Source organism: Macrotis lagotis, chromosome 1, assembly GCF_037893015.1.
Source record: "Macrotis lagotis isolate mMagLag1 chromosome 1, bilby.v1.9.chrom.fasta, whole genome shotgun sequence".
NCBI classification, from domain to species: domain Eukaryota; kingdom Metazoa; phylum Chordata; class Mammalia; order Peramelemorphia; family Peramelidae; genus Macrotis; species Macrotis lagotis.
The window spans coordinates 285,833,773-285,857,097 of record NC_133658.1 but is presented as its reverse complement, the minus strand read 5'-3'; the positions used below and the strand labels follow the sequence as shown (position 1 = coordinate 285,857,097).

General features: G+C 37.9%; 1 protein-coding gene across 1 annotated transcript in view; it reads right to left on the bottom strand.

The window, feature by feature from the left end:
- The window catches only part of LOC141505182 (guanine nucleotide exchange factor VAV2-like), a 447,203-nt gene that overhangs the window by 334,961 nt on the left and 88,917 nt on the right, over positions 1-23,325 (bottom strand). The window contains exon 2 of the mRNA XM_074210759.1: positions 19,088-19,204. Coding sequence (XP_074066860.1) covers positions 19,088-19,204 — 117 coding nt within the window. The remainder of the gene's footprint in view (positions 1-19,087; positions 19,205-23,325) is intronic.

Sequence of the window (23,325 nt, the reverse complement as noted above, 5' to 3'; positions counted from 1 at the left end):
AGGTTTGAATTCAGGTTGTCCTGACTCCAGGGCCAGTGCTCATGATACGTTCTGAAGAAATGTTTCTTGACCAAAATGCAAAAGTTTAACACTGATCTCCAGCAGATTTATAAAGTCCATTTAACACAGTCATACCCAGCACCACCTGACACAGATGCCTCTTGGAAAACAGTGGCTGCTAATTGACCTCAAAAACACTGATATAATATAAAAAAACTTTCCAAGATTCTATGCAAGGAGAATCTGGACTGCCATGGACACCCTGCTGCTGACCCATAAGTGTAAATAGAAACTCAGCATCCTATTCTGTTAGGGTTATATCACTGAGAATGGTAAACCAAGGTTATCTTCTTTCTTTTTCCTTCTTCTGGTATTCTTGCAGCACCATGGTTAGAGATTAAGCATCAAGCAATAAATATTTATTGCTTTAAATTTTTTTTTTCCAAAATGGATTTCAACAATTTCAAACCCTCTTCCTTCAGGGGGTGAGATCTCAGTTTTGAAAGTGAGATTTACCCTTTTGAGAACACACTAGTTGGGTGAACACAAACACCATTTCCCAGTAAGCAAGAGCATGAGTTCTGTTCTTGGGATGAGTAGAGACCAATGATTTGCAAGATTCAATAACACCTGCTTAATAGCCCCCCAAGGCTATATTCTCTGGGGAGACTTGTCTCACACTGAGATAACCACAGAGTCCTAATGAAGCCAGGAATTGCCATGAATATTATGAATTTAAGACTAAAGCATTGAAGTGATTTGCCCAAAAGTCATTTTAACTGAAGTAAACATATGAAACCTCTCCACTTTTCCTATTCGGATGTATTGAAACCATGTACAACTTCTTACTGGATCTAATTCCTGTTCATATTTTTCCATAAATCTTGCCAAAAGGATCTGGCCATTGTCCTGAAGGCCCTCCTCTGATTTTTTTTAACAACCTAGAGGTGGGAGTAGCTGTTGCAGTGGATAGAGCACTGGTTGTGGAGTCAGGAGGACAGGAGTTTGAATCCAGCCTCAGACACTTGAAACTTAATAGGTGTGGGACTCTGGGTAAATCACTTATCCCTGACTGCCTCATATCCAGAACCATCTCCAGTCATCCTGATTCATATCTCATGGATCCAGATGACTCCAGAGGAGAAAGTGAGGATGGTGACTTTGCACAGTTCCTCTCTCTCATTCAAATCCAATTCATGTGCTTGTCATGGCATTATTTCCCTGATGTCATGATTTTCTTCAAGGACAAAGAACAAACATCATCATTATCAAAGGTAGAATGTAACCTTATGGTTCTACTCTCCATCATTTCCCTTCCTGGTCTTCCTTCTTCTATATCTGCTGTCTTTCAACTAGAAGGTAATCTCCTTGAGAGCAGGGACTTGTTGCACTTCGGTATTTGGATCCCCAGTACCTAGTATGGTATTGGACACAATTAGTGCTTAACACATTCTTTTTTACTCATTCATTCCATCTACTGCTATTCATCTTAGAAGAGATTCTATCTCCTTGACTCCAGGTATTTTTGCTGACTATCCCAAGGAATGATTTTCCTCTTCATCTCTACCTCCTGGCAGGCCTAACTTCCTTCAAATCTCAAATAAAATCCCACTTTCTATAGGGAGACTTTCTCTATCCCTCAACCCTCTTGATTTCCCATTTATCCCACAAGTAACTTGTTTACACATAGTTGACTGAATGTCACCTTCTCCAATAGATTGTGAGCTCCTTGAGGGAAGGGTCTGTCTTTTGCCTTTTTGTGTGTGTCTTTATTAAAGTGCCTGGCATAAGTAGATGCTTCATAAATGTTTTAGCAAGCATTTCCTCCTCCCAAGTCCCCCCAAACTCCAGCAGTCAATATTGATTATCATCTGCCCATTTCTTGCTATGTGACTGATTTACCTCTTAGCAATGTCTTTCTGCTACTTCTTATAAATGTCATCATTAGTAATGTGTTTACTTGCCTACATACATATCTTTACACTGCCTTTTGGGTTATTGTAATTTTAATTCATATCATGATGCATCATGATTTACAACTGAATGGTACCATTGAGGAATGCTGATAGCAATGAAATAGGCTTCTGCACAGGTTAACAGATTGGAATCAAATGAATGTTATTTTCTCAGCAGTGGGAAATGTTTTGTATGGACAAATCCAAACTCATCCCTGAGGATGAATGTACTATATCTCTAGAATATATCCTGAATAGGAGCACAATCTGTAGCCACAGTACCTAGAAGTATAAACTGGTCTTCAAAGTGATCAGGCCTATGATCTTGATTTCACCAGTGTCATATTTCAAACATCTGAGCTATTTTACTGAAAACATATTCAAGCTCAGGGTTCAGGGATTTTGGCCCAGTAAGGTAAAAAGCATCCAAGAATCACAAATTAGACCTAGGAGTGATCTAGTCTAGGAGTTCTTAATTTTTATTATGCCATGGATTCTTCTGGTTATCTGGTAAAGGCTTTGGATCTTTTCTCAGAATGTTTTTAGCTGCATAAAATAAAATTCACAGAATTACAAAGTAAACCAACTACACTGAAATATAACTATAAAAAAAATTTAAGAACTCCTGATGTAGTTTATCCCACTAACTTTCCAAATGGGTTATGGAAGTCGAAGAAGTGACCTACCTATAGTCACATAGACAACTGGGACTCAAAACAAGACTTTCTGAGACTTTTGACTCTGAATTTAGTACTCAGCTTATGTCTGAGGCAGAAGGGCAAAGTGAAAGGGGCACTGGACTTGACATCAAGAAAGACCTAGATTTAAATCTTGCTTCCCCTTTTTAGTAGTTAGCTGATCTCTTAACTGAACTATACCTCAGCTTCTTCATCTGTAAAATAGGAATAATAATAGTTCTTATCTCCCAGGGCCATTGTGAGGAACACATGAGATGTTTGCCAACTCATTTGTACTATATGTTAGTAATTTGTACTATATGTTAGTAATGCTTATTATAGTTGTATTGAAGACCTTTAAAATTTTAAAGTGCCACACAAATGTGAGCAGTTAACTGTTATTGTCCTTATTACCTACACTATGCAATTTTTAAGATCTAAGAAGGCAAATTGGGGATTTTTTTTTCATGTGAATGGCAGGACTGATATGTCATACTGGCATATACAAGCGGTTGTAACAACTCCTGAACTGCTACTGAAATCTGAAACGTTATCCACCTTTCACAAACATAAAGGCACAGACCGTGAAATCCTCCCATCTGGCAAGGAAGGCTGAGATAAAACCACTTCCACCACCAGTTCTAAAAATTATAATTCAACATCTGATTTGCATATTTGACTTATGTGAGTGAGATGGGGGAGGATGTATGTGTAAGAAAGGCTGTTCCAAATGCTGTATGACTACAATCATAGGGACTACTGATTTCCTAAAATGACAAAGAACAGGTAGGGGAGGCAATATTTTATGACAGGGAAACTTAAAGGATTTGTAGTTGCACCTTTGCCATCAGTCTTTCCAGGATGCATTAACGTCTTCTTCTCACTACCATGATTGCATTTTAATAAGTCATTAGAGCAGAGTGGATGCCGTTAAAAGACTAGAATGTCTCACTTAACGCCATTAAGACTGAGAGTGCAAATGAACTAACTGCAGTGATCAGCATCTGAGGCTCATTAGATCAATCAGCAGTGAGCCCCAACCATTCTTCATTAAGCAAATTAATGAACAAATATACAAAGAAAAATCAGTAAACAATCAGATAATGGAATTGTGAGCAATATGTAAAATGGATGCAACATATAACAAGAGAACTTAATATCAATTTACCCAACCAAATGATAACTTGGAAAACACATTAAACAAGAATGGATGCAATGCTTAGAAATCAATAGTGTAGATACACCTAAGTAACAGCTGATGTTTATATAATCTTTCTGATGTACCACATGCTTTATATACATTATCTCACAGGTCTGAGAGTAGGCAATACCAATATTTTTAACCTACTTTGCCGATTAGCAAACCAAGGTTCAGAGACAGTAATAAGAACAACTATTTATGTTTAGAAGGCACTTTTTGGTGACCTTATGAGATCATTTTAGTATTTTAGAAGCTAGTACATCAGAAAAGTATGAAGGTAATTGCCACTATGTATTCTGTCCTCATTAGACTCGAATGCAGTATTGTGTTCAGTTTTGAGTACAACATTTTAAGAATGATGATAAGATGGGGCTTGCCCAGAGGAGGTAAATAGGTGTATGTTATAGGAGGATCTGTTGGAAGAACTGGACACATTAAGCCTGGAAGACTCAGGACATGAAAACTATTTTCAAGTGTTTGAAGGCCTGTCATGAGGAGAAATGGATTGGGATGTTTTGTTTGGATTCATTGGAAAGAACCAGGGGCAACAGGAGTGGGTAGATTAAAAAAAACAATTTTATGCTTGACAACAAAAAACCTTGCCAACAATTAGAATTGTCCAGAAATGGAATAGTCTGCCTCAAAGGGCAAAGGGGGTGTTTTCCCCTCCTTGAATTTCTCCTAGCAGAGGATGGATAACCACTTCTCAGCTATGTTATAGTGGCAATTCTTTTCATATACAATTTGGACCCGATGGCCACTGAGGTCCCTTCTGACACTCAGATTTGTTGATTTTATACCCTTGTGAAGTCCTGAAAGAATCAGAAGACCCTCAAGAAATGGGTATAAAACCTTTACAGATGACTCAAGGACCCAGTGGCTACAAATCCTAGATCACAATAAGGCACACAAGCTTTCCAACCTGTATCTATCCATCCACCTGAAGAGCTCATAGGACCGCCTGATCTTTGTAACCTTTGGAGGCCAAGATGCATGTTCTCAGTTCATTTGTATGTAAATGCAAATTTTCTGTGCCTCAGGTAGATAGTTCTAACTCTGACTGGGGACAACACTAATAGCTAGATTTAACAGCTTAAGAGATTCCTGCATTTAGTTAAATATTCTAATGAATAATAAAAAAGAAGATTGATCCCTTTACCAGGGTATGTTTTGCTATTAACAGTAATGACGGAAATGCTCTAAACAGACCTTCTTCTTTAGAACACAATCCTACTCAAATGAAACCCTAGGCAACTGACCATTAATGACTAAAGTACTTCCTCTGGATGTTACACTTAGCATTAAGTGTGACAGACACATAAGAGAATAAACCACAAGAACTTCATAAGAATACAAAGCATGTTGTCTTAGAAATCTAATTTAAATTTTAAAATATATTGAAATTAAAAATCTGACACGAAAGTTGGTTCTCAACTGAGACCAATTTTTCACACTGTTAACTCCTTATAGTTTTTGTCAAAAACCTTTTACTTATGTAGGTAACCATGCCTTCACCAAAGCCTGGGGTTGTATTCATGAAGGAAAACACTATGACCTATGTTTATAAAGGAATGTGACTCCTGATTGGCTGAAAAAAATAAATGGATATGATGCTACATACTTGAGTAATGTGTTGTATATTCTTTAAGAGCACACAAAGGCAGAGGGAAGGCAAGGGCTTTGGAATGCTAAATGGAGCCCTAAAGCTGCAGACCTATAAGTGAACCTGTCCCTTGACTTCTCAGGCTCAAAACCTTGAGAGACACTACCTTCAGTGAGGTCACTCTCTTTTTCCTGCTTTGAGTTGAGTTATTATCTACTCAAGTAATCTTTGGTATACTCTCCTAATGTATAGAAGTTCTCTGGTTTCTTTTTTTTCTGTCTTTAATAAGAAGTTCACTAACTTTTCATGAGGGCCTTTTGTATAATTAGCATGTACTGGGAAGAGCCTGAGCTAGCAAACACAAAGTAAGGCTACCTTCTCCCTTGAGACAAATCAGAAAGAGTGGCTCCTAAAAGCTCTACACCAAGTTTCATGCCCCTAGACAAGGAATACTGAAGGATGGCAGTTAGATAAGTCAAGACTGATGCTTTTCTTAGAGATAGGTAAGATCCCTCAGTCTTGGTTTCTGCCTGCCCCTCTTCTCAAATCCTTTAAGGTGAGTCTGTTCAATCTATCTATCCATCCCAAATTTATGTATCAATGTATGTATGTGTGTATATATATGTATACATATTTATTTAGGGGCTCAATGGATAATGGAATCAGAAAAATTCATCTTTCTGAGTTTAAATCTGACCTCAGACACTAGCTGTTCAACCCTGGGCAAGTCACTTAATCCTATTTGCACCAGTTTCCTCATCTATAAAATGAGCTAGCCAAAGAAATGACAAACCACTCCAGTATCTCTGCTAAGAAAATGCCAAAAGGGGGCGGCTAAGTGGTGCAGTGAATAGAGCACTAGACCTGTAGTCAGGAGTACCTGGGTTCAAATCCGACCTCAAACACTTAATAATTACCTAGCCGTGTGGCCTTGGGCAAGCCACTTAACCCCATTGCCTTGAAAAAACAAATCTTAAAAAAAAAAACACCAATAGGGACCACAAAGAATGAAACATTACTGAAAAATTACTAAAATACACACACACACATATATATATATATATATATATTCATATACATCTCACACATGCATATATACACATAAACACACATATATTTCCTATACATGTCCAATATCACTTCATCAACATTCTCAAAGAGAACACATGTTATTTTTTACCTTTTTATAAATATTTAAAAGCTTACAAAATATTTTTCTCATGTAAACCTTAAGTAAACAGTATACTATATTATCCATTTTTATAAATGAGCAAACTGAGGTTCAGAAAGTGTGAGGGAATTCCCTAGGGTCATACTCTTAAGAAATGTCAGAGTCAAGATTTTTCTCATACTACCATCATACAATTTTGAAGCAGAAGGAGTACTCATCAAGTTCAATACCCCCATTTTATTGATGAAGAAACTGATGACCAAAGAAACTTCTTCATCTCTGTTAGCCCAAGGCAGTAATCAGCAGTTAGGAACTGAACCCAGATCATTTGCTAGAAATCCAGTACTCTTTACACAGTTTCAACCTGCTGGATTCACAAGACATAGAAAAGAGAAAAGAGAAATATTACAGCTACTTGAATTACTAAATCTCTCTTCAACCTTCCCAGGTAGTCTAAACATATTTCTTTTGACCAAGGGATTATATTCTTTCTTAAAGGGCTGCCTGGAAAAAGTATTCACATAATCCATCAACACTCCACTGTAATGGGTACTAAATAGTACTGTTGTATCACCCATCAGCATGATAGTATCAAATCCCATCCCCCCCACACACACACATATATTCTTTCTGATTACCCCAGGTGGAAATAAAGCTCTTGTGTGAAAAGTGGTTCTACCATCTTAAAGAACCAAAATTCCAGAAAGAGGCACCTTGCTGGAGTAGAGTGCCTGGGACTGGGAGTCAAAATGACTAAACTCCTTTCTAGTCCTGGCATTGCCAGAGATTCTATGCTATCTGGGAGAAGGCATATCCTTTCTCTGGATCTTGGTTTTTATATCTGATAAATGAGAGAAATAGACAAAAGAATATCCAAGGCTCCTTCCAAATCTTCAGACCAAGCATTCTACCCTTGTTTGGTTTTTTTTGAAGTTTTTTGTATTTTTTTTTCTTTTTTTAAACTTTCCTTAATGGGATTTAGATACATTTAGAGTTGAACAAGAATAACATACCCATTTTAAAGCTGAGACTAAAGGCTTTGTAATTTGCCCAAAGTCACAGAGTCACAATGTAAATGAAGATCCTCTGACTTCAAATCCAGGGTTCTTGTCACTAAGTTGTAAATACCTCCTTGAAGGCTCTAATAACATCAAAATACTAATAATTCTACTGTTGTTTTAAATAACCATAATAGAGAAACAAGATGTTACAGATAGAGAGTCTCAGAATCAGAAAGGTCTGGATTTGAAATCCACCTATTGATACATTCTAGCTATGTGTCTTTATTTCTTTTTTTTTTAGGTTTTTTTTTTGCAAGGCAGTAGGGTTAAGTGGCTTGCCCAAGGCCACACAGCTAGGTCATTATTAAGTGTGAGGCTGGATTTGAACTCAGGTATTCCTGACTCCAGGGCCGATGCTCTATCCACTGCACCACCTAGCCACCCCTGGCTACATGTCTTTAAAGGAAATTATTTAATTGCTCAGGGTCCAAAGAAATACTATGACTGTAATACACTATGTATTTCAAAACAAGCACCTATCTACATTGGTGGAGGAAGTTTCTTCACTAAGGATTGCTTATACCTAAGAAAAGACAGGCCCATATTTTTAATAAATTCTCCAATAATAAGCACAAGATTTGGAACTGAAAGAGAGGTGCCATATTCTAAACTCCTTCATTTTATAGATGCCTAGAAGTAGAATGACTGGCATAAAATCACACAGCAAGTAGCAAAGATGTCTCACTCCTCTCCCATCTATCCTCTAACTGCCCATGTGATCTTCAAGAAGTGCAGATATGACCACATTAACACTCTTTCTTCAAATTCCAATCACTCCCGATTAACCTCTATTAAAACCAAAAAAAAAAAAAACCCTCTCTTTAGACTGGCCCCTTCTTACCTTTCTCGGTTTTTTGTACTTTATTCTCTTTCAGGGATTTTGCCATCCAGCAACATTGACCTTATAATTTCTCCCATGCAACATTCTATCTCTTCTGACTGCCTGGTCCATAGTAAACATTTAAGAAATACTTGTTGACCAATCTACTAACTAATAAAGGCAGCAGACTTGAGTTAGATGAACATCCGCTACATGGAAAGCAACTTCCATAAAAGACAGTCCACTATTTTGCTAGTAATAGATAGATGTCATTTTCCTTTTTTTTCTGTGTACCTTTGTTTTTATTGTTAATATTTTTATTAGAGGCTTTAATTACAATTTAAGCTATTTCATTGATAAAAATACATATGTAAATTTGCCATAGTAAAGGCATCATAGTATTTAGGGACCTCTTTTTTTTTTAGATGTCATTTTTCTTCACCCCCCCCCAACAGCATATGTTATGCCTTCCTAAACATTTGAAAAAACACAGAAACTAGCTGAAAGAAGCTATTAACCTCCAGACACTAGAAAGATTCCATATTCTTCCTTAATGCCTAACTTCTGATCAGGATTAAAAATTAATTCTAACTCTCCCAGAACATGGAGGAAGTGTTACCACAAGGATTTCTCAAAAGGCTATGATATTGAAATAAACCATCCCATTTCTACCAATTAGTAAAAGTAATGACCCTGAACCAGACCTACAGCACAGGATGACCTTTCCCCAAAAGCCAAACCAAAGAAAACATTTAACCCTTCCTACTCATCCCTCACACATTCACCAAACCCTTTGAAAATGAGAAACAAGTCCAGAAACAGGCCAATAAGGCAAGTGAAAAATGATTTATGAATCATCAGTGAAGGGGGAAAAAACTCCAATCAATATTTTATTATAAAACCCTGATTACTTGCACACTAAATATTCAAACAATAATTCAAACCCTGACAGGTCAGGTTTCTTTACCAGAGAGTCTGTGGGAGCTCAGGAAGTGTCCTGGGCAAGCCATACTAGATCTGAAATATAATACCCTTAATGTCATCCCTCAGAAAAATACAAGGGAAGATAGCCAAGGAAGAAAACTTCCAGAACCAACATTTCTGGCCCTTTCGAGGCAAAGTCTGTACTGAGTTTTGGGGGGTGTTAGTGATTAGGAGACTCAAATACACCAAGTATAAATTGGTTGAAAATTTTTTTATCAGGGCACCAAAGGGCTATTTGTAGGACACTGACGAATGCTTCCCAAATAACTGCAGAGTTTAAACAAGCTAGAGATCTGTGGAAAAAGAAGTGGCTCTAAAGTCAGGAGACCTGAGTTCAAGTGCTTATTCTAATAATTACCTGTGTGATGTTGGGCAAGTAACTTGCTTAACCTCCCTAGGCTCAGTTTCCTCATCTGTCATATGAAGAAATTGGACTAGATAACCTCTAAGATCTGTTCCAACTTGTTGATCTATAATCCTTTTGGGAAGACACAAAGTTTAAATACTTCATTGTCTAGCTAAGGGCTGAGTCAGAAACAAATGTTACTATACGACACAAAAAAACAGTGAAGTCAAAAATGTGAAGAGTTTTATGAATTCTCTGAATTCCCTGTGTGCTGGGGCCATGCTAATCTTACCCACACAGTTACAATTTAGCATATAAAGGAAAAAGAGTATCCTTCCCTACATTGATATCAATCAATAGGTTCCATCAATCAATTAAACTTTCTTTGTTTCAGTTATAATGGTAAGTACCAGGAATAAAAAAATAAATAACTACTGTAATCCCTGCCCTCAGGAAGTTTACATTTTATTGGTGAAGACAACATGCATGCATAAGTAAATACAACTGGTTAATTCTAAGACTTGTGCCATCTGCATCCAGAGAAAAACTATTGAGTCTTAATGAAAACCATATTTTCACTTTTTAAAACTTGTTTTACATTTTGCCTTTTCTCACATTTTTTTTCCCTTTAGTACTGCTTATTGCACAACATGACTAATAAGGAAATATGCTCAATATGATTGTACAGGTATAACCTTTATCAAATTATCTAGATAATCCATATAATAGATTGCTATCATGAGGAGGGGGGAAGGGAAGGAGGTAGAAAATTCAAAACCTTACAAAAAAATGAATGTGGAAACTTGTCATATAATTAAAAAGATAAATTAAAATAACATAAAAAAATTTTTAATGTAAATACAAGCCCAGTACTTAAGTATCCCTTAAGGTATTCCTACCCAGTACTCAATGGTTCAAATGAATCAAACAGATGAAGGGGGTAGGGGAGCATTGAAGCCTAATCAACTAAGAGCTTCTCCCAAAGAGTTAACCATTAGTCAGCAAAGTTTAGCACTGTCCCCATCCAAGGCCTCTTGAAAAGCATTGACTCCATGAGGAGTATCTGTAACGCAGTAATAACTTTTAGCCCACAACTTTCTGCATTATCCATCTCCAACCCCTCCAGCCTCAGGGAAATGAAGCAGAGGAAAAGGAGGGTCTGCCACAGTAAAGTGGAGCAAGAACAGAGAGCAGTAACAAGCTCAGCAGAGACCCACTATCTCTACAGTCTGGACAATGAATCATTACCTCACTGTCCTGACAGTATGAAAGAGATGGTTGTAAGATTTCCAAAGGGTACATGCCAGAAAGACCATAGGGAAGAACTATTGATGTCCGGAAATTGGAAAGCAAACTAGTTTTAGCCAGTCATCTTTCTGACATTTAACTTTGGATGGTAAGGAAAGGTACAAATAATCCAAAATCAGAGATAATCCCTAAAAATGTGGTTTGGGGGAGTGTGGTATTCATATCTATACTCAAATACAGGGATCTGAGAATGAGAAGCTGCGATAGATCAACCTATCAATCAATAAGCATTTATTAAGCACTTACTATATGTGTCAGGTACTGGATTAAGAACTGTGGATATTAAAACAAAAGATGGTTCCAGCTTTCAGAGATATTATAGTTCAATTTCAAATAAATTAATGAAGCTACATAGGAAAGAGATTCCCTGAGCATTAAGACCATTTCTTTTCAGGGTCTTCCTTGCACAGTCAAATAAATTAATAAAGCTACATAGGAAACAGATTCCCTGAGCATTAAGACCATTTCTTTTCAGGGTCTTCCTTGCACAGGAACTAACATAGTAATGGCCTTTAGTTCAAGCATATAGTGGGCACTGGGAAACATCCTGATACACACACACACACACACACACACACACACAAACACAATCCAGAATAATGCAAAGGGACATTTAACCCTTTTCCTCAACTATCTGTCTTCTTAGCTAAAACTGCCTTCTTAGCTAAAATCTTCCTAAGGCAGGAAGAAAATTATGTGCTTCATTCAAAAAGGCAAAATAGGGACAGCTAGCTGACACAGTGGATAGAGCACCGGCCCTGGAATCAGGAGTAACTGAGTTCAAATCAGACCTCAGACACTTAATAATTACCTAGCCCTGTGGCCTTAAGCAAGCCACTTAACCCCATTGCCTTGCAAAAAAAAAAAAAAAAAAAAAGACAAACAATTGAGAATTCCAAAAGATTTTTCTGGAGTTGACAACCTATGAAAAGCAGAAGCATGAAATACCTTACTGGAGGAAGTGCAGAGTTTGAAGCAAGGACTGCCAGGAACAATTTACATTCTCTTTCCATAATGACACCTTTTAGTGATCAAGTCCATTGATCCTCAAATCTATACTCCAAGAGGTTGTTTCCCCTTTTCTCTTTCATCACCAAGGAGGTGGGCTGCTATTTCTAGTTTCTCAAATATCTCAGAGAACTTTCCCCTTATGTATCAATGAACAATTAATAATCCCTATCCCTATAAAGAAAGGAGTCTGATCCTCATTTGCCCCAGCAGACAAGAAGGCGAGCACAGCAAGAATGGGGCTGCCTACTCAGATTCTGTTCTCCAGCCAGTCAGGTTTCCAAAGGAGACTGGCTTTATGCCTCAGCTACCTAAGCAACAAAGGCCTCACATGAAATTAGTCTGCTATTTCCACTGTCCACCTGTCTCTCAATCCCCTGACGAACCCCAATTCTGCGTGTTGTTTCCATTTACTACATTGAACCCAGCTCTCACAAATCTTAAAAGGCAAAAAAAGCTTCTGGCCATTCAATAGGCAGCCTGTCTGGTAAATATATATGCTCAATACTCAACTGAGACTTCTGACTGCTGGGACTTCTGTTTTCAAGAAGACCAGTAACTGAGTTTCCTGTGTGGATAAATGCCTTAGCTTGAAACATCTGTTTGCAACTTCTGCACCTGTTCTAACACACTTATAGAGACACCCAAATGAAAGGGGAGGAGGAAGGGGAGATGGGGGGGGGAGAAAAGAGAATATTCCCAAGTACTTAAATATTCCCTCTGCCCCCCCTTTAAAAGACAATTTTAAAATCTGCATGGAATTATTACGTTTTCTTTCCAGTCTTCTCCTCCAGACCTGATTAGCTTCTGAGTTGATTCCCTTTTAGAGTTTTAGAGCTAAAAGGACCAAAAAAATCAAGCCAATCAAGACCCAGAGAAAAAGCCGACTAGGCAGAGACCATACACTGATTTAGGGATAGGACTAGAAGATGAGGAAGCTTGGTACAGTGAATGATCACATACTTCCCTTGTTAACATACCAAACCACTTAATCCCTGTAGGAGATTAGGTTATCTCATCTGTGAAGTGGAGGGGGTAAAGTGGGGTTGGATTAGAAAAACCTCTAAGGTGATCTAAATCTATGATCCAGGAATTCCTAAGAGAACCAGGTATCTTGAATATATAATAATTTTCTTCTTTTATAAGAAACTCACTTACAGATGAAGAGTTAATAGGTTTTTAAAGATTGAACCAACTTGCTGGCTTCTGAGCCTTAATCAGTAGAAGTTTAGGAACTAAATTGAATCTTCCTTTTATTGTGGGGGTGGGGGTGAGGAGGAGACTTACAAATTAACCAGGAACCTTAGAATCTATCTATAGTCTCCCATGGTCTTGAACACATGTATTACTTGGAAGCAGTTAAATAGGGTGAGCATTTGAAGAATATAATTTCATTTTTTCCTATTTTTTGATTTTCAAATAGGATATTTTTCTAAAGAAGTCAAGAGGCATTAACAACAGTAACACCTAAGATCTCAACAACAACTTTCCCAGCGAAGGGGAACCACAGAGCAAGTCTCTCCTTTCCTCATTCCCCTCTGCCACCACCCACATACCCAAGCCTCATTGTTGGTCTTCTTTCAAATTATAAGCAAAAACACACAGAAACTTGACCAAACAAACATCAAGAAGACAGAAAATTGAATCTGGGAGCTGCCTATTGCCAGGAGTCTAGTGGTAGGTGGCAGAATACTGTAGTTTTTACTTCTGATCATACCAGAACAGGGCTCCACATTCACTGTCATGTTATTGTCCATTAACACTCAGAACTGTGGAAACTGCAGCTGGAAAAGCCCTTCAAGATCATTTAGTGCATCTCATCATTTTATAAGTGAGGAAGGAAATAGAGGACAAGATAGGCTAAGTGATTTTTCCCAAGGATAAGTAAGAGTTAGTTAATTAAGAGTCATATATGAGTTTTATGCCCCTGTTCATTTGACTCCAAATCCAATAAGGACATTTCTCTCTTCCCCCTCCCCCATGCCAAGTGAACTTTTATATTTGCAGTAGATATTTCACATATGTCTGCATTCATGCAAGAAGAGAGATTAGAACGGAGATATTTAGGCTAAAAATACAAAAGAACTTCCTAGTTGAAAAAGTTAGCACAATGGAATTTTATTATCAAGTCAGAATGTAGAGGCAGGTTTTAAGGGACAACAAGGGGATGTCAACAACAACATCATCATCATCACCACCCTCATCATCACCAATATTTATATATCACTTCTATGGTCCAAGCACTGTGCCCGGATTTTTGCAAATATCTCATTTGATCTTCCCAACAGTCCTGGGAGGTAAGTGCTATTATCATCCCCATTTTACAGTTGAGGAAACTGGTGCAAACAGAGGTTAAGTGACTTGCCGAGGGTCATTCAGTTAGTAAGCATCCAAGGTAGGACAATATTGTAACTCCAGGCCCAATACTCTCAACATTGTACTACTTGTTCCAGGCTAAAGAAGCCAAGAGGCACTAACAACAACATCCAAGAACTTCACAAAGACTTCCCCATTGAAGGGGAGCCACAGAGCAATTCTCTCCATTCCCTACTCCCCTTACTACTACCCTACTACCCACACACTCAAGCCTCACAGTTGGCCTTCTTTCAAATTTTACTTGGAACTAACAACCACAGATTGAAAAACACACAAAAACGTAACCAAACAAATATCAATTAGACTCAACGGCAAAAAGTACTGAACTAAATACCAAAGAACCTGTATTCAAATCCCAGGTCTGTGACTTATATTGTCTTGGACAAGTCATTTTCCTCCTCTGGGCCTCAGTTTCCTCACCTGGATAAAGGAGAGAAATGGGGATCACAATCAATCATGTCTAAGGTCCCCTCCAATTCTAAATCCTATGGGAAAAAAAAGCACTGGGTTTGAAATCAGAAGCCTTGGATTCAAATTCTGTCCTGTTATTTGTCATCTTTGAACAAGGCATTTAGCCTCATAGGTCCTCATTTATAAAGAAACCAGATAAATGAGCTAGACAACTGCTAAGATTTCTTTCAGTTCTATACCTCTCATCCTAGGTGCTGGGACAATTTTGGTTCAGGTCATTCAGAGGTAGGGAGAATGTGTGGATGATATAACTCATTAAGTCCCTTCTAGCCTTAGAATCCTGTTATGTTAGAATCTTGTCAAAACCCATCTATCAATCCCATCCCTGGGATAAACAGAAGCCTGCCATCACTTGTAGCAGTGTTTCTTCTCATCAGGACATCTTGGAAACAAGAGTACAGATGAGATATGCATGCAACCATCAACCACAAAGGGCGGAGCTCACTCAGGCTGCACTGAAAGCCTCTCCAATGCCAGAACCAAATCATTGCAAATTATTGAAAATAAGTAACTAACATTTGCAAACCTCTTAGCCACACAGTTGGCTGGTCATAGGATGAGACTTTAATCCATATTTATGTACATCTTACATCATTATATTTGGCTGCAGCAAATTCAAAACAAAATGAAATTATATACTGTATACTCCCAATGTTAACTGCAAGCCAAAAAATGTACTTGGCTAAGGTTTTGTGCCTTCTCTGTATAGTTATTCTAAATAATAAGGTTTTGGCTTTTTAAAGGTCTTTTCTCCAAAGCAGATATAACCTCCTGCTGGTGACATTGCATGACAGGCCTGCCATTTGCTACCACAAAGAGGAAAGTTGAGTGGGGAGGTCCAAATCTGTTTTAAATCAAGATTATTTGTAATGATGAGAACCGGTTGTGGAAAATATGGGAAGCATGATTTCATTCAACTTGCAGTCTGGTGCAGCTCCCAACAGATGTGCAGATGAAGACCCAGAATATTCACACCTCCCTCCTGAGGTCAACCAGTGAGGTAAGGGCCTCCCACCTACACAGCAATTCCATTCCACCTACATTTACTGTTGTTATGATTGTAGTTCAATTGAGTCCAACTCTTCATGATGCCATTTGGGATTTTCATGACAAAGATACTACAGAGGTTTGTCATTTCCTTCTCTAGTTCATTTTACAGATGAGAAAACTGAGGCACACAAGTTTAAGTGACTTGCCCACAGTCACCCAGCTAATAAGTTTCTGAGGCTGGATGTGACCTCAGGAAGATGAGTCTTTTGATTCCAGATCCAGTTTATTCACTTTATCATCTGGAATTCTCTGATAAAACATAAACTCTGGGCAGGGTCCTGTGCTCAGCACTTAAGGTATAAGGATGAAAAAAGCTCATTCCCTCCTCTCAAATGTCTCACAAGCTATTAGGGTAATAAAACAAATAGACACACAAATATAACATAAGAGTTTAGGAAATGTCCAAAGTGATAGGAAAGATGTAAAGAGGGACATATTATAAGATTATAGATTTAGAGCTGGAAGGAATCTCAGAGGTTTAGAGAGGTTAAGTGACTTGTCCATATCCAGAAATCAAATCTAGCTCCTTCTGATTCCAACTATCCACCACATCATAAAGATAGAGGCAGAGGCATCAGAGCAAAGATGAGCTTTGAGTTGAAATTTGAAGAAAGGATTCCAACAACTGTAAAAGCTAAAGTATTTTAGGAATGAAAGCCAATGTACACCACAGAAGAAAAGTAAGAGAAGACAGAATGAGGTAGAAAAGTGATGTGTAGTCCATTGGCAAAAATATGTAATTTGTGAAAGGGAGTCATAGCAGACAAGCTTGAAAAGGTAAATTGGAACCAATCATGGAGGGCTTTGAATAACAAGGGAAGGAGTTTTTATTTTATTCAGTTAGTGACCACAGTCCATTGACAGAAGAGAGTTAGGTTCTACCTAAGAAATAATTTTCAAGAGTTAATTGTTTAAACACAATTAGGCCCCCACAATGTGCTTGATACTACATTGCTAAAGACCTTGCAAACCACAGCGGACTTGCACAGGATGGTTTGAACTTATTTCTATGCTACTGTGTGGCTGAGCAGCACTCTAATAGGAATTCTCTCTTCATACTGAACTTGCAACATTCATAGTAGCAAATAATAAAAATCCTTTTGCATTCCATAAATCTCATATTCATAAAGCATATTCCCTCAAACAGACTGGTCTCTGATATTGGTCTAAAAATAAATTAGGCAATAAATATCTTCTAATATTTCCCATTAGCCAGTGGAAATTCACTCTTCAGGTAATGAGAAAAGTGAGTGCTTTCTTAGAGTAGGTGACTCAGAGCTTGAGGAACAAGTAAATTAATGCATAGATTCTTAAGAGTGTCAAGTGACTTACAGAACACCTGAATTACAGGCAGCATAAAAACCTGTTCTGTGCTTGAAGTCTCTGGTCCCAGGATCCATCAAGGAGCCATTACAATCCTGATACTATCAATTTCAAATGAACAATTTCATCCATGCCATGTTTTCCAGTGATGTCTAAAGCTTTCCATAACTTGAGGCTTCACACTCACTATGAACATCAAAATCATCCTTCTGTCTCCAAAGCATTTTCCTTCTCCTGCTAAGGGCAAAAGCATCTGAAGAGCAGATCTGACCTTGCAAGAGAACAGAGACACTGTGCATCAAATTCTAATGTATTCTCAAGATGTCTCAGTAATGTTAACCTTGGTCAACCAACCACTCAGCAAGCATTTATTAAATTTTTAAGGGGCAATTTGTTAGAGCAGTGAATAGAGCACTGGTCTTGGGAATCAGGAGGATCAGAATTCAAATTCAGCCTCAGACACTTGACACTTTATAGCTGTGGGAATTTCAGTAAGTCACTTAACCCTGATTACCTCAAATCCAGGGCCATTTCCAATCATCCTGATTCATATCTGGTTACTGGACCCAGGTGACTCCAGAGAAGAAAGTGAGGCTGGTAACTATGTACAGCCCTGCCTTTACTCAAATCCAATACATGTGCTTATCATGGCATCACCTCCCTGATGTCATGGTCTTCTTCAAGAATGAAGGAAAAAAATCATCATCATCATCATCATCATCATTAAGTTTTTATTATATGCCACATAGCAAGATGAGCATTAAGGATAAAAAGAAAGGCAACCAACAGTCCCTGTCTACCCAAGAAGCTTATAGGCTAACTGGGGAGACATCACATAAATATAAAAGCATATAGGGAGCAGCTTGTGGTGCAGTGGCTAAAGCACTGGCCCTGGAGTCAGGAGGACCTGAGTTCAAATCCAGCCTCAGACACCTAATATTTGCCTAGCTGTGTGACCTTGGGAAGTCACTTAATCCCATTGCCTTAAATAAATAAAAATTTTTAAAAATTTTAAAAAATTTCAACTCAAAGTCACCAAGGACCCAGCATCAAATTTACAAAGCACATACATAATTGCACGTGCATAACTTCATTCTAAATTATTATTTTTAAAAGGTGTTTTTCTTTTTAAAACTATGTCAGTAATGTTTTGTTACCACAGATCCATCTCAACAAAAATATAACTACTCTGTGTAGTATATTACTTGAAAAAAAAATTAGATTACCAATTAACAGGTAGGAGGAATGCATCCTATAACTTTGACAGTAAAGTGTTAACATTAGACAATGTAATGAATCAAGTGTTTTTATTGCCTCTCCAAAGTGAATTTATTGACATCATCACAGTTATCATATATATATTTAAATATATCAATATGTATTTACATATTGATATATGTAAATGTGTGTGTTTAAGGGGGCTATTTCTTCCTCCTTCATCACTCCAATCAAATCTTATATTCTCTAACTTAAAATGTGATTTATTTCATTAGTATTTCTATAATTTGACCTCTGAGTTATTCTGTAACATAACCTAGTCTACACCTGTCAAACACCTGAAGCATGGGGAAAACAAGTCATGCTTTTCTTTTAGAATTTCCCAAACCATGTCTTTGTTTCAGAGTTGCCCAAACTTGCTATGTTTATTCAGTTCACCTTCTATGATTCCATGACCGCCATCAGCCTGGCATGAGTCAGCAAAGCTGTTGACCATAAATAAAAATAAAGCTTACCTTCCCAAAATCTCGGACATCAAACAGGTCAAAAGGATCAAACAGCTCACTGTTCCGTAACCCAAACTTATCATGGCAGACTTTCAAGAAGGTCCGAATGTTCTTCAGACACAGAAACTAAGAAGGAAAGAAAAGAATTGAAATTTAGTTCCTGCAAGTATCATTTAAGATAGCTTTGGATTCAAGTCAAGTAAGTAAAGTAAAGGAAGTAAAAATACAATGAATAAGATACATTCTTTCAAACACTAATTTGTACTGAAGTGAAAAATACAGACTGTTTTATTTATTCTTTCCTCACTCAAAGTCAAGTTCAGTGCTGTGCTGTAGATAAAATGGTTCTCATTCGAAGGATGTCTTCCCCAGATTTAATCCAGTAGATTTCAACCATAATAATATCAATAACAACAAAATTATATTGAGTCAGTAAAGTCCCCCACATCCCTTCCAAATTAAAACAGACACAAAAATGCCAAACTGTTTAAACATGCTGAAAAACCAACAGCCAAGAAGTACTTCTATCAGACTAGACAGTTGTTATTCGTTACAATAAACTGAAAAGGAAGTTGGTGAACTCCAACAGTACTCAGAGCCTGAAGGAAAGATCACAGGTCATCAAGAAAAGGCCACCAGGGTGGGCACTGTGGCAGCCATTGTCTAGGAGAATGATTCATGGGGAGCCTCTCTTTAATCTCAGGATTTACTCCAAAGGGAATGGCAAGGTAGGAAGGACAGGAGTAGCAGAAAGGACTGAGTATCTTATGTAGATATGAAGCCATGTGACAAAGAAGTTTCCTTTTCTAAAACCTCTAAAAAGATGTTGTTGCTTTTTTAAGTTAAAAAGTTGTTCATGTGTGAATTACAAGAGAAGAAAAGAGACCTGAATATTTTGTCTGGCAAGTCCACAATGAGAGAATGTTAAGAATGGTTTCCTTCCATTCAAGTAAGAACCCAGCACACCATGCCAAACAATCAGGCAAGTATTGAAAACTACAGGTTTATTATCTGACAAAAAGGGAAAAAAAAGAGCAAGCTGTCCATAATAGTCCTCCAATTTCATATACGATCCTCTTTATTCTACAATGTTCAAGGAAGTGACCATTCCTCTTTAGCATTTAAGAATAAAAATCATTTTTAAGTATAATAAAAAGAAAATGTAAAAAAACACAGTATACAGAGCTGAGATTCAAGTAATAAAGCTCATGAGAGTTTCAGGAGATTCTAGAAGGTTCTAGAACTATGTCACTAATTCATTCTTGGTCTTGACTTGGCCTTGACCTTGCAAGAGAACAGAGACACTGTGCATCAAATTCTAGTGTATCCTCAAGATGTCTCAGTAATGTTAACCTTTGTCAACCAACCACTCAGCAAGCATTTATTAAGTTTTTAAGGGGCAATTTGTTAGAGCAGTGAATAGAGCACTGACCTTGGGAATCAGAAGGATCAGAATTCAAATCCAGTCTCAGACACTTGACACTTTCTAGCTGTGGGACCTTCAGTAAGCCACTTAACCCTGATTGGCTCAAATCCAGGGTCATTTCCAGTCATCCTGATTTATATCTAGCCACTGGACCCAAGTGACTCCAGAGAAGAAAGTGAGGCTGGTGACTATGTACAGCCCCACCCTTACTCAAATGGCCTCCAAGCTCACAAAGTAGTCATCCTCAATGGCAATTCCATAGTTACTGTCATAGGTCTATGTCCATGGAGCTATAACCTTTTTCCTGCCAGGTTGCATCTTAATTGTTCACAAAGATCCAATTCTTATCCCTTCCTTCAAAGCTGTAACCCAGCAAATTTTGTGATTTAACTGTTAACTGCTGGTTTTAAGTAAGGCTCTGAGCTATAGAAGTGGAAGCTGTCAGTACTGCCATTGATGCCTACAAAGAGGGGACCTTCAGTAGCCATGACCCATTGAACTGAAAAAACACTAATAGGACCAGCGTCACTAGAAACACAGTTCTTCCTTGTATTTGGCACAACTCAGCACAGAGCAGGCACTTAAGAACTTGACCTTACATCCTCAGAAGTAGAAGGACAGAAATTCTCAGAGTGAATATCAGTAAGGGGAAGTCTTCGCATGCTTGGGGTAGACATACCCCTAATAACTCACCCATGTATCTGAGATTTATCAGTTACTCTCAACCCACTTAGTCTATTTGCCAACTTGGTTTTACAGAGCTGTGGCCACTGCTCATGATGCAGCTTCTTGGAGCCACAAGGTAAAAGCTGGATGATAGGCAGGCACCAATAGGGGATGAGCAGTCCTGACAAAAATTTGGCAAGTCCTCGTACCACAAGTGTACAGAGTGTTCAGTGAGGACAAACATCTCATCAAAAGAGTTGTTGCTAAAATAATGCTTAAAGAAAGTATTGAATGTATTATGCCCCTGTAAAGTTCCTTAAAGGAAGGGACCACGTTTTATATTTGATCATATATATATATATATGTATATATACATATATATATATATATATATATAGCATAATGCCCTTGTATACAGTAGGTATATGATAAATAATGTATTAAATTAATGAATGAATTTCAGAATGGTGGAGAGAATTTCAAGAAGGGAGAGTCACAGGAATATGGCATACAGCAAGTTAGAAAATTTGTGTTCAAATCCCACTTCTGATGCTTACTATTGTCACTTTGGGTAAGTCAAAATCACCCTGGATCTTGTATCCTCATCTGTAAAATATGTGAATTGAATTAAATGGTTCTGGGTCCCTTCTAGCACTAAAGCTATGATTCTATGAGAATTCCAACTCTGAATAGGTTGAGGTCTAGCAAGACTCAACCCAAGTCTAGTCACAAAAAAATGTTGGGATGCCCTGAGGAATCAGGTGTTTGGACAAAGAGAGAGAGAGAAGAATAGCTTGACAAATAGAAGGGGAAATATTTGGTGATGAAGAAATGATCAATTGAGACTGTGCAACTATGGTAAAGAGGTGACAGAGGAAGTGGATTTATTTAGAGAACTAAGGCAAAGATCTTTGCAATGGAAGGGGATGAAATTGAATGTGATCTGCAATACAAGGAAAGTCAAGATATATCTTTAGGGAAAGATAAGTGTGAACCAACACAGCACCATCTAACTTTTTTCCCCTCCTGTTTTCTTGAAAGCTCCATTAGCCTTCTGCAGAGTGGTCTGTCACTGCTTTGAGCCCATCCCTCTTCTCAAATTTCCACTAAGCATTTATTTTAATTCTTCCTAAGCCTCCAATTTTCAGAGTTAATTATACAGGTTTTAACCATAATTATACCCAGAAAGGTCCAGGTTTCCTTTCATAGCTCTAAACGAGGAAAGCCTTTCCTTCAGCTGCCTGCAAAGCATCTGTCTTGTCTGGTTGTTTTCTCAAGGAGTACCAGAGACAGACAGAGAAAAGTACTTCTAACTGTTTTAAGCTTCTGACTCATCCAGGAAATCTTGCCCCTGAAATCTAAATTCAAATTGCCCAGACAAATCTCTATAAAACTGAGCTGTGCTTTTCAAAAGTACTCACTTCTAAAGTTACCTAACAAAATACGCCCGAGACTTGTTGGGGAGAAGAGGGAAGAAGGATGGAAAGGGGAAGGGGAAGGGGAGAAAGGCAGGAAATGCAGGAAGGTAAAGGATGAAACATTAGCAATATAGCATAGTTGGTAGAGTTCTAGATCTTAAAGCCTGAAAGACAATGGGTCAACCTTGCTTCTGATGCTTATTAGCTATATGACCATGAACAAGCCATTTAACTACGCTGAACCTCAATTTCTTCAACTGTACAATTACTTTGGACTAGATGGCTTCCAAAGTCCCTTCCAATTCTCCATTCTACGATTCTATAAGTGGGTCTCAATTGCACAAGGCTTCATCTGGTGAAAAAGTAGGACCATAGAATGCTGACTGTCAAAACAGAAAATCCGACCTGGAAGGAAACAGAACAGAGAGGGACAATAGAGCTCAAAATGTTACAACATAGAATGTTTGAGATGGAAGGGACCTCAACAATTCTGTCATTCAATCAATTCATTTTGTAGGATAGAAAACTGAGGCCCAGAATGATTAAAGTCATTTACTCACTATCACATGTTTATAAGTAGAGGAGACAGGATTTGAGTCAAGGTCTTTGGGTAATTCAGTGAACTTCTTTCTCTGTGTGCAGAACATTGTTTAGTGTAAATCCTAAAGTCTCCAATAGACCATGGTTCAAAAGCACGTGTTTCCTGTCCTCAATTATGTAACCTCAAAAAGCAATAA